Source organism: Mustela lutreola, chromosome 12 (genome assembly GCF_030435805.1).
Source record: "Mustela lutreola isolate mMusLut2 chromosome 12, mMusLut2.pri, whole genome shotgun sequence".
In the NCBI taxonomy this organism is placed as follows: Eukaryota; Metazoa; Chordata; class Mammalia; order Carnivora; family Mustelidae; genus Mustela; species Mustela lutreola.
In genome coordinates this window covers 3,231,541-3,241,989 of record NC_081301.1, presented here as the reverse complement: position 1 = coordinate 3,241,989, position 10,449 = coordinate 3,231,541, and the positions used below count along the sequence as shown (strand labels likewise).

At 62.8% G+C, this 10,449-nt stretch overlaps 1 protein-coding gene across 10 annotated transcripts in view; it reads left to right on the top strand.

Moving 5' to 3' along the window:
- Positions 1-424: 424 nt before the first annotated feature.
- Positions 425-10,449, top strand: part of ADAMTS13 (ADAM metallopeptidase with thrombospondin type 1 motif 13) — a 28,027-nt gene continuing 18,002 nt past the window's right edge. For 3 of the 10 annotated variants that reach the window (XR_009346696.1, XR_009346697.1, XM_059143622.1), the window contains exons 1-12: positions 426-681; positions 986-1,163; positions 2,675-2,786; positions 3,098-3,164; positions 4,175-4,455; positions 5,300-5,459; positions 6,157-6,296; positions 7,701-7,784; positions 7,954-8,078; positions 8,191-8,337; positions 9,483-9,623; positions 10,171-10,333. Coding sequence is in view for 8 of the 10 variants with exons in the window: in XM_059143622.1 (XP_058999605.1) it covers positions 2,691-2,786; positions 3,098-3,164; positions 4,175-4,455; positions 5,300-5,459; positions 6,157-6,296; positions 7,701-7,784; positions 7,954-8,078; positions 8,191-8,337; positions 9,483-9,623; positions 10,171-10,333 (1,404 nt within the window). In the remaining 2 variants the exon portion in view is untranslated. Of the gene's footprint in view, positions 784-985; positions 1,164-2,674; positions 2,787-3,097; positions 3,165-4,174; positions 4,456-5,299; positions 5,460-6,156; positions 6,297-7,700; positions 7,785-7,953; positions 8,079-8,190; positions 8,338-9,482; positions 9,624-10,170; positions 10,334-10,449 lie in introns of all 10 variants that reach the window. The other 7 variants (XM_059143619.1, XM_059143621.1, XM_059143616.1 and 4 more) reach the window with 6 other exon arrangements.

The window sequence follows — 10,449 nt, the reverse complement described above, 5'->3', positions numbered from 1 at the left end:
CCCGCGCGCGCCGCCGCACGTGCGCCCCCCGCCCCCGGAAGTGCTCTTCTCTTCCCGACCCGCTGGAAACCGGGCCTCCGCCCCTGGTTCCGCACAGCCCGGGGCAAGACGAGGCTCTCCGCCCGCCGGGGAGAAGGGTCACCGGCCCAGCGAGCGGCGTCGGTCTCCATGACTGAGGGTGGGGTTCGGGGAGGCCTCGGATCCTCCGAGAGCGAGGGAGGGGACAAGAAACGAGGACGCCGGAAGGGAACTGGGGGGCCGCAGTCGCTGTAGCACCGCGGCTGGGCCGGCCGAGCGCAAGGGCGCGGGCGGCCGCCAGGGGACGCTGGGCGGCCGGGCCTGGGGCGGGCGTGGGCGGAGCCGGGGGGCGGAGCGGGCGGGGCATGGCCACGCCCCCAGCCGGGCGGCCCGGGCTCCGCCCCTCCTTCCTCAGTTTCCCGAGTGGGGACGGAAGGTCGACCCCAGCGCAGCGCGGCCGCGAGGCTCTTGAGCCACAGCCGACGGCAACGAGGAAACATTGTAACAACGCTGGGAATTATTCTGCGCAGCGGCGGTGAGAATCAACCACCGGCCGCCCTCTGCCTGGCCCGCGGTGCCTCGGCGTCCCGAAAGTCTCCGCGTGGGTCAGCGCGCGGCCCGGGGGCTCCAGGAGACGGCTCGCACGCCAGCCCGGGAATTCGGGTACCCGCAACTGCCGGGCAGCGGGAGGAGGTTGACCCGGGGCGTGGGGAGGGGCGCGGTTACCAGACCCCTGCAGGATGCCCGGGGACGTGGGAATGGCCGGTAAGTAAGAATTTCTGTCTCACGTGCCCGACGCGTTAGTTGCAATATCCGGGGCATACTTAGACTAAAACTAGAAGTATTCGTTGTTTATCGAAAATGGAAATTTAACGAAAAGTCCTGATTTTTATCCCCTGAATGTGGCCACTCTATGGGGGGGCGGGGCCGCTTAGATCGGGTCACAAGGGATGGCCTCTTTGAGCAGGTGACATGTGAAACCTGACGGGGGACCAGGGCTCAGAGGGAAGACCCGCAAAGCCCTTGAGGCGTCTGAGGACGGGGAAGCCAGCCGGCCCCGGCTCAGGCTCTGTGGCCAAGGGGAGACAGGAGCAGCAGGGCACGTCTCACCTGTGATTCCAGAGTCTCGGAGGCTGCCGGAAAGGGTTTGGATATTTTACTCTTAGGGCAGGGGAAGCCATCGATTGCTTTAAAGCTGGGGGGTGACGCAGTCTGACTTGAGTTCTTAAAGGATCACTGCCACTGTGTGAGAAATGGGACGGGGAGGGCGCACGGACACGAGAGGGCGGGGAGGCCAGGTGGGAGCCATGACCGATGCCCAGGCCTGCGGTGATGAGCTTGGATCAGGGGGCAGTGTGTCCTTCTGGGTCTCCAGGGAGCAGTCACAGAGACAGTCAGGCGCCCGCAGCACCGGGGAGAGGTAAAAGGGGAAACGCAGAACGGGTGGGGAGAGCCTAAGGCAATCCCACAGATCTGGCCTGGGAAAGGAAGGCGAACCAGCCCGGGATGGAATCCTAGCAGCCTCCGGATAACAGAGGACACCAGGGCAGGGACCCTGCACAGTCCCCCGCTAGCTGTCAGCTGAGTCGGGGGGGTGGTGTCCTGGAGGTGTGAGGGAGCCGGAAATAGTGCTTTGGAGAGTATGACTGAGAACCTTCCAGAAAGTAGAGTGGGCTGCCAGGTGGTCTGTGATGCTGAGGGCAGCGTGGTGCCACGTGGCCTGGTTCTGTGACTGTCCACCGGGGCCAGACACAGGATAGTGAGTAGTGAGGGGGAGCAACTGAGGCAGAAAATGTCTTTGAGACGTGAGGGTAGTGGGGGGCCCGGGATTTGCACTGGGTGAGGAAGGGTGGAATGAAACAGGATCACTTATATGTCAAGGGATTTCAAAATGGAGCCAGGACTCCATTAAGGAGACCGGCCATATGCCTGTCCTCACCGGTGGACACGTGACCTCTTGAACTGGGCCAAAGTGCAAATATTCCAGGGACCAACCCTGAACCCTTCAAGCCCCCCCACAGTGAGAGACCGGCAGTGACAGCCTCAGTGCAGATTATGTCATAAGGCTTCCCTTTTTGCTGCCGACACCGATCACAAATTGTCTGTAAGCAACACACCCAAGCGGCCTATCTTAGCTGTGAATCCTTCTGAGTTTTGCTCCCTAGTGGGGCCTTATTTGGGTCGTGGCCCAAATCTCGGTGGCCTGGATAGCAATTCTTCCATTCCAGATAAATGAGCTCGTGTAGCAATCGCCTCCTGATGATTTTAGCTAGACACAGGGAATGGGGAGTGGAGAGCAGGACAGGTCACGGGGTGTCGGTCGGATCTGGAAGGCGCAGCCTGCCTTCAGTCAGGGGACAGTAACCCAGCCTCGGTTCTAGAATCACGCCTGAATCCACATTCCCATGATCCCCGGTCCAGTGCTCCTTCCTGTGACTTTGCTGCTTGGCCCAGCCCCATCCCAGGGTGTAGGATCCGCTGCCCTGGGCCCGGGACTCACCTCGTGCAAGAGTCTGCGGGCTGCCCACTCCCATGGCCCCTGCCCCGAGAGGAAGCTCCCAAGAGTAAACACAGCCTCATCTTCCCGCCCACCGGGGTCTACCACATTCCACACCGTCCAGATGTCCAGTCACAAGGCTCTCTCCCTGGGCTGCAGGCTGGTTTTCCCGAGGATGAGGGAGCCTCACCCCTGGCAGAGAGGCTTGGGGGCAATTCTCACTTCTGCCCTCTTTCTCCTGGGCTGCTGGGGACTTTCCGATTTCCAGCAGGTGGGTGAGTCTGCAGGCGTCGAGGTGTTTGGGGAGCCCTGGGGCCGGGAATCTGAGTGCCTCTGGGTGCCGAAGGAGGGTGCCCTGGGGAGAGAGGGAACTGCCTGGGGTCTTCCCTCAGCCTTGGGGTTTGCCCCTGGACAAGGGGCAGATCTGAGCGTGGGGTTTTGGGGATGGAGTGTGCTCACTGAGGAAGGAATGGGCTTCTCCATTCTTCTCCAACCCCACCCCGATTGCCCCCTGCCCCTTGCCTCGCCCCTCTGCCACCCCCTCTCCTTCCTCTCTTCTCCCTCATCCTTTCTGTCTTGCAGCAATTTCTTCAGGCTTTGGAGCCGGAGGAAGTGACTTCTTATTTCGGCCCTGAAGCTACTTTAAAAGGTACTTGTCGTGGGGTCTTCTTGGCAGGGGGTTCTCAGGGTCAGGGCTCTGTTGGGGGGAGGAAGCCCAAGAATCTGCCATCATTCCTGTTAATCAACTCCGGACTTCTGCCAAGTCCATGAAAGCCGGTCTGGGTGTTCTGGACCAAGCTGGGGTTCTGACCCCAGGCTTCTGCTCAGTATCTCCAGGAAACAGTTACTGATTAGCTGGCCCCTTTTGCCCCGGGGCCTCCCTTGGGCTAGGGAAGCCACAGGAGCTCTTGTGGTTTCTGGTCATGGATGGAAATATTTATCCTTTCTGTGAGAAACAAGATAGGCCGTGGCTCAGGCCCAACCAGAGCCTTCCTGTTGCTCTGGGCCCAGTCTGTGGACCTCTGTGCGGTGCCAGGCCCCTTTCCTAGTTGGGCCATTGATCTAAAGGCTGCTGGGGACCAAAGGCAGGGTGGGCTAGTCAGGGTGGAAAGAAAATATGGGATGTGTCTCTTGTGCCCAAATTGTCTGTAGCCTGGGTCAGCTGCGCACGGAGCCCTGCTTGGGGCCACCTGGGGGTGGAAACTTGTGAATCGGAACCCCAGGCCCTTGGAGCTCTTCCCCTCCTAGGGCCTGGGGTCCTTAACTCCTCCGGGGGCTCCTTAGGGGGGAGGCAGGTGGGTGGAGAAGGCTGGCAAGACTGGTCTCGGGCACCTGCTTTTCCTAGAGGCTGGACTTGGATCTGCTCTGCCCTGCTCATGGCGCCCATGAAACTCCTCATGGGTCGGGGCTAGTGTGCTGAGTGAGCGCTGGTCTGCCCCGGGGCAAGGCCCAGATGGGAGAGGCAACTTGCACTCTGCCCTCCTCCCAGCCAGAAGGAGCTGAATTTGAACCCAGGCACCCCCTCCACCGGGGTTCCAGGCCGGCAGGCATCTCCACGTGCCAAAGGGAACGGATAGGGCCCCCTCTGCAGGGCAGGAAGAGGAGGGCCGAGCAGGGCCGAGCCGGGCTGAGCAGGGCTGAGCCTCCTGTCGCCTGCAGTGCCTCCGTTCCGTGTGGCCCCTCTCAGCTGCGTCTGTGAAGACAGGCCCCGGGGGTTTCCCTGCATGACCCCGCGCTGCTCCCTGCACGCCTGGGGCCGGCGCATCGCCGTCTCCTTCCCACCTGAGCGGAGCCTCCTGTCCGGGTCCTTCACCAGCGAGCGCGTGCTGAATGCCTCCCTCCGGCTACTGAGGCGGCTCACCCACCCCTGCTTCACGGGAGGCCGCCCCCTGCTGCCCCCGGGCGCCTGGGCCAGAGTCACTTACTGCTCGGGCGGCTTGGTGAGTGGGAGCCCGGCTTCGCCTCGGGGAGAGGCCGCACTGAGGGTGTGCTGGGTCAGGGGGACCCCACGGTGCCCAGCCAGGTGTGCCAGAGGACACCGCGTTGGATCTTTGCCTCACGCCAGGCCTCCGAGGGCGTGTTCCACGGAGGTTCGGAAAAGCGGGCTGAGTTCCCCGAGGCCCCTGGGCTAGCCGGTGGCAGAGCGAGGCGTGAACCGGGGAGACCACGGAACGGACAGAACCGGGGCTTGGCGGTCAACCCTTTGAGTTCTGATTCCGGCTCTGTCCCAGGAGACTTGGACCAGTCACTCAATTGGATCTCAGGGTCTTTAGCTGAGAAGTGATGAGGACTGGTGTCCGGTGGCCGTGTAAATCTGTCACTGCGCATCCGGCCGGCTGCGGCCGCTTACGTCATCACGTGCCCACCCCCCCCCCCCGGTTGCTGCGTTGCGCGGCCCGGCGGGGACCGGGACATAAACCATTCCTGGTCAGCCTGGGACTCCTGGTGACTGCTGTGCTGTCTGTTAGCATGGGCCTAGCTAGTCCCTGGAGACACTCCCTGTTTCTGTACATGTGGGACCCCGCCAGTGTCTCTCCAAAGGCCAAGGCCACGACCTGAGGGAGGACTGGAGTGTGGTGGGGGTGGGTGTTGGCTGCAGGTGTAGAAGTGGGCACAGGTCCTCCCCAGCTGTCCCACAAGGATGGGCTTGGGGGCACTGGACTTGGAGAGGAGCCCTGGACAGAGCTCAGGACAGGTCTGTGCCTGGTGCTGTGACGTCCCAGAGAGGCCCTGTCATGCAGTGGGGCCACTGGGCTCAGTGCCATGCTGTTCTCTCTTCTCTAGGAGGGTGACATCCTGGTGGGTGCGGACAGGTTCTACGTCCAGCCGGTGAGGAGGCAGCACCAGGAGCTGGTGCCTCCCTGGGTTCGTGCCCAGCCACACCTGATCCACAGGCCTGTCCCCAAGGTCCCCACAGTCCCCGAGGCCCCAGAAGTCATCCAAGGTACAGCCTCTGGGAGAGGAGGGTGGGGATGCCCTCGGGGACAGCTCTGGGGGGAGGGCCAGCTCTCCCCGATGCCCAGGGAGCCATGCAAAATGCCGCAGCCGTGACTGAACCATGTCATCTTGGAATGAGCCTGTTCTGCCGGCCAGCAGGTGCCCAGAGAGGCATCAGGGATGCAGAGCAGTGCCCGGGGCTTTAGAGAGACATAAAGGACCAAAAGGCCACGCAGTAGCTCCATCCTTGGGCACTGCACTGCCACCAGGCCCTTTCAGATGCTCCGGGATGCCTGGTCACTACGGGATCTGGCCCTCGGGGTGGGATCCAAGACCCAGCAGCCTCTCGGGCTAGCCACCACTAGTTCTAACAGTTGTCGCAGAAGGTGACCTGCGACAGCTTGGGACGCTCAAGTCTCCTGAGGAGTCAGGAAACCCGCTCCCGGAGGTAGGGGCTGAGAGTGGGCCCAGCCCAGAACCGCTCCCCGGGTGTCCACCCAGCTGGGGGGCAGGGATTGCCTGCCCCCCACATCCCCCACGTGAGAGCTGACCCCTGTCTCCCTGAGTTCTGTAGCGGGAAATAGTAGGGACCGGGCTAACACGGTGTCTCCGAGCCTAGGAAGGACCTGGGCATGGGGGTCCAAAGCCACAAGTCATCTTCCTTCTAGAACCTTCTCTGTCAGCCCTGCTTCCTCCCTCAACAGGCCGTCTTCCTTCCCCTCGCGTCCGGAGACGGGCTGCGGGGAGTGTCCTGCACTTGGAGCTGCTGGTGGCCGTGGGCCCTGACGTCTATCAGGCTCACCAGGAGGACACCGAGCGCTACGTGCTCACTAACCTCAACATGGTGAGTGTTCCTTGTGCAGCGGGCTCCATGGATGGCGCCGGCCCCAACGCGTGGGACTCAGGAGCCTCTGGACACGGCGCCCCACGCCAGGAACTTGGGTGGAATGTGATGGAGCTGGCTTGCCTGGGAGCTTGAACTCAGGCTGAACTCGGTGTAACCCTCAGGCTGGGTCATGCTTACGGCCCAGGACTTTGTGGGGGGGTGTGTGGCCTGCACTTTGCTTCCTCCTTCCCTCCCTCACCTGCAGTGGAGGTGGGTGAGGGCCCAGGACCCCCTCTTGGGTCACTAGTACACCCCACGGCCTCTTGCTACTTGGGTCCCTTCTCTCCAGGGGACTCTCAAATCTGGCCTCTGTCCTGAAGCCCATTTGCTCCGCAGGCACCTCGGCCAGCAGTGCCGGCCCTCTTCCTGTGGGCACCCCATTGCGGCTGGCCTCCCCTTCACTTGGCTTTAGGGGTGAAGGTGGGTGGAGGGTACGTCTCCCACTGAGTGGTGTCGGAGAGACCGAGTCAGGAAAGGAACGTGAGACCCGTGCCCGCAGCCGGAGGGCACGCGTGGGACACACACATGCGCGCGCACACGCGTGCACACACACGGACTGCTCTAGGCTGCCACGGAAGCGTCGGCAGTGTCAGGGAGAGTGCCGGCCCTGGGGGGTGGGCTGCCCCTACGAATGTGCCCTGCCTCGGGGACGGCCACCTGTTTGGGCAAAAGGCGAAGTCCCCCAGGCTGACGGCCACAGAAGGCTTTCCCTCCACTCGACAGATACGGAACCTGGGCTTCTGGGTTCCCTTAGCAGCATCTGAGCAGTGTGGGAAGGGAACGGCGGTGCTCGGATTCCGGCCCAGGCCAGCCGAGGCCCGTGGCCGCACCGCACTCTCACGGGGCCGTGTGTCATTCAGAGGACGAGCTGGTGCCAACAGCCAGGCGACAAGTCAGCCGCGATCGACATCTTGACACACGTGGCGAGAGAGAGCGAGGAGGCTGGCTGGGGCGTGGGGAGGGGGCTTCTCTGTGGGGTACCCAGGAAAGGGCTTGTGGAGGGAGGGGGCCTCGTGCCTCCTCATGGAGACGTGCAGGTTAGACAAGCCGAGAACAGTTTCAGGTGGACGGACAGAAAAGAGAAAGGACAGGACGAATCTGGTGAGAGAGAGGCAGGGTTGGAAAGGAATGTTCTAGACTAATAACAATGGTCTGTGTCCCGTTGTTTTAGGGGTGTGTGTGTGGGGGGGGGGGAGCCCGAGCAAGGGGAGGACAGGAGCGCATCTGCCTGTCCCCACGGCTGGCTTTCCGCCCGGCAACTGGCGTCTTCCCCCTGTGCTGATGGAACGTCTTCTCAACTCCAGGGTGCCAGTCGGGCCACGCCAGCCCACACGAGTCTCCCCTCTCTCCTGCCCCCCACAGGGGTCAGAGCTGCTGAGGGACCCATCTCTGGGGGCTCAGTTCCGAGTACATCTAGTGAAGATGGTCATCCTGACCCAGGCCGAGGTAGGTGCCGAGCTGGGAGCCCAGAGTCAGCAGAAAACCCATTTCTGTTCTCTTTACCTCTTCCCGTGGGTCTCCACCTCGTACCAGGGCTGCGGTGAGGACTGAGATGCCGGCGGCCCCCGCTGGGCGCTGCTTCCGTAAACGCAGCCTCTCTTACTTGGTCCCCCAGGATGCTCCAAGCATCACGGGCAATATCACAGCGTCACTGCTGAGTGTCTGTGAGTGGAGCAGGACGGTCAACCCCGAGGACGACGCAGATCCGGGGCATGCCGACCTGGTCCTCTACATCACCAGGTAGCCGCGTTCCCTGGGGGCACCCCCGCCCGCCTGGGAGCTGCCCCCCCTCTGCAAAGGCAGTCCGGCGGGCATGCCTGCACCATGCGGATGTCTGTCCTCTCTTCCCAAGGTTTGACCTGGAGTTACCAGATGGTAACCGGCAGGTTCGAGGGGTCACCCAGCTGGGGGGTGCTTGCTCATCCTCCTGGAGCTGCCTCATCACTGAGGATACTGGCTTTGACCTGGGGGTCACCATCGCCCATGAGATCGCACACAGGTAGGCACCTTGTCCCCAAGCTGAGGCCTAGGAGCTGACCTGGGCTCCCAGGAGGTCACGTCGGGGCTGGCAGAGTCTGTTGGAAGGAACCGATAGCCTTGGCCACAGTGGACTCGGGACGTGTGGGAGGGACAAGGGCTGGGAAATCTGATACTGCTTGACTTTCAGGTGACTAAAAAACCCTTTTCTCCCCCAAAAACAAGCAAGATGAACTTAACAATTAGAAAATAAGTTTTTTAGGAAATTCAGGTAAAGAGAAAGCAGACGGTCAAAATCCTACCACCCAGAGAGAACGTCTGTTCACATTTTGTTTTAGTCATTTCTTACCCACACGCATCATTTTTTATTTGCAAAATTGGGATTATATTGTATATTGTCTCGTTACTATTTTCTTAACGGAGCAATACATCCCGGACGTCTTCCCCAGGGTTTTTATGATTTTTTTGGTGCACATTATTTAAGCCCACGCTGTTGGATTTTAGGCTGTTTCCAGATTTTTCCTGTTACGGGCGCTCTGCGTTCTGTAGGCATATCTGTGCTCCGGTCTAGCGTCACTTACCCGAAGTGGCGAGTTTTCTCCAAGATCTTTAAGTCTTTTCATTATGAAAGTCGCGCCCGCGTGCAGCGCGGAGACTCCTGAAGTAAAGACCTGGGTCTGTGCCCCTTTCCCTGGGCACCCACCGGCCCAGGCCTTCCGGCCCGTCTGAGCTCTGTGCGGCCCCCCGCACCCCTGCCTCTGTGGGCGGCTCAGGTGCCCGGTGAGCCTGGGCTCCTCGCCCCTACATCAGCCCCCAGCAGTCCCACCTTCACCCCGGTTCCAGCCCCTGCACTGGACCCTTGACCCCCACCTACCCACCCCGCCTCCACAGCGCCCCGTCCTCTCTGACCTTTAACCCCACCGCGTGGCTTCCCTCGACATTTTTAAAGCCTTTCGATGTTTATTAGCAGAGAGAGGCAGGAGGCTCTGGCTAATCATCGGTGCTCTCTCGGCTGTGAAACTGAGGCCGGGCTCTCTGGCGGCGGGGTCAGGAGGCCGCTGCGGTCTGAAACCCCACGGCTGGAGGGTCCGCCAGGCCTGGACTGGGGGGGGGGGGCAGGGCGGGTGGGTAGGCGAGGGGACCCTCAGCGGTTGCCTCCGCGCACAGCTTGGGCGTGGAGCACGACGGTGCACCGGGCAGCGGCTGCGGGCCCAGCGGCCACGTGATGGCATCTGGGGACGCCACGCCCGCCCCTGGCGATCTGTCCTGGTCTGCCTGCAGCCGCCGGCAAGTGCTGCAGCTGCTCAGGTAGCTGCGTTGCTCACCCCGCCCTGTCCTCCCCGTGCCCCCATCTCCACGTGGGGCGCACCCCCACTGGTCCCCCAGACCCACCCCTCCCTCTGCCCCAGCCCTGCCCAGCCCGTTTCGTCCCCTCCGGTCCTGTGCCTCCCTCGCGTGGACCCCATCACCTGCCCGGCCCTCTCCTCCATCCTCCCCTCCCCCCATGTACCGACCCTTCCCCCCGCCCCTCCAGCCTGTGCCCCTCCCTCTGTCCACACCTCCTGGTGCCCCGCGCCCTCCGTCCCGCCCGCTCCTGCGTCCACCCCTCAGTTCTGCCCCATCCACGCCCAGCCCCCCGCCGTTGCCTCCACCCTCCATCCGTGCAACCCTCGTCCGTCGCATCCCCCTCCTCACCCCTGCATCGGGCCCCTCAGCTCTGGATTTGAGCCGCCTCCCAGCCTGGGCCGCTCCTGCGGGTTCATGCTGAGAACTCCGGTCCTCCCCCGCTCGTGCCCTCTCCCCTTCCCGCCCCCACCCGTGTCCACCCGCAGCCTGAGCCCAGGTCTCGTCGCAGCGCAGGACGGGCGCACTGCTTGCTGGATCTGCCGGGGCCGCAGGCGGGGACCGCGGGGCGCCCTCCCCCGGCGCAGCCAGGCCTCCTCTACGGCGCAGACGAGCAGTGCCGCGTGGCCTTTGGTGCTAAGGCCGTGGCCTGCACCTTCACCAGGGAGCACCTCGTGAGTCATGTCCCCCCCCCCCCGGTCCACCATGCCGCCCGAGCTCCCTCCACCTGTGCCCAGCTCATGCCCCACTGCGAGCGCCTGCTGGGCCAGGCTGGGTCACTTGTTAAAAT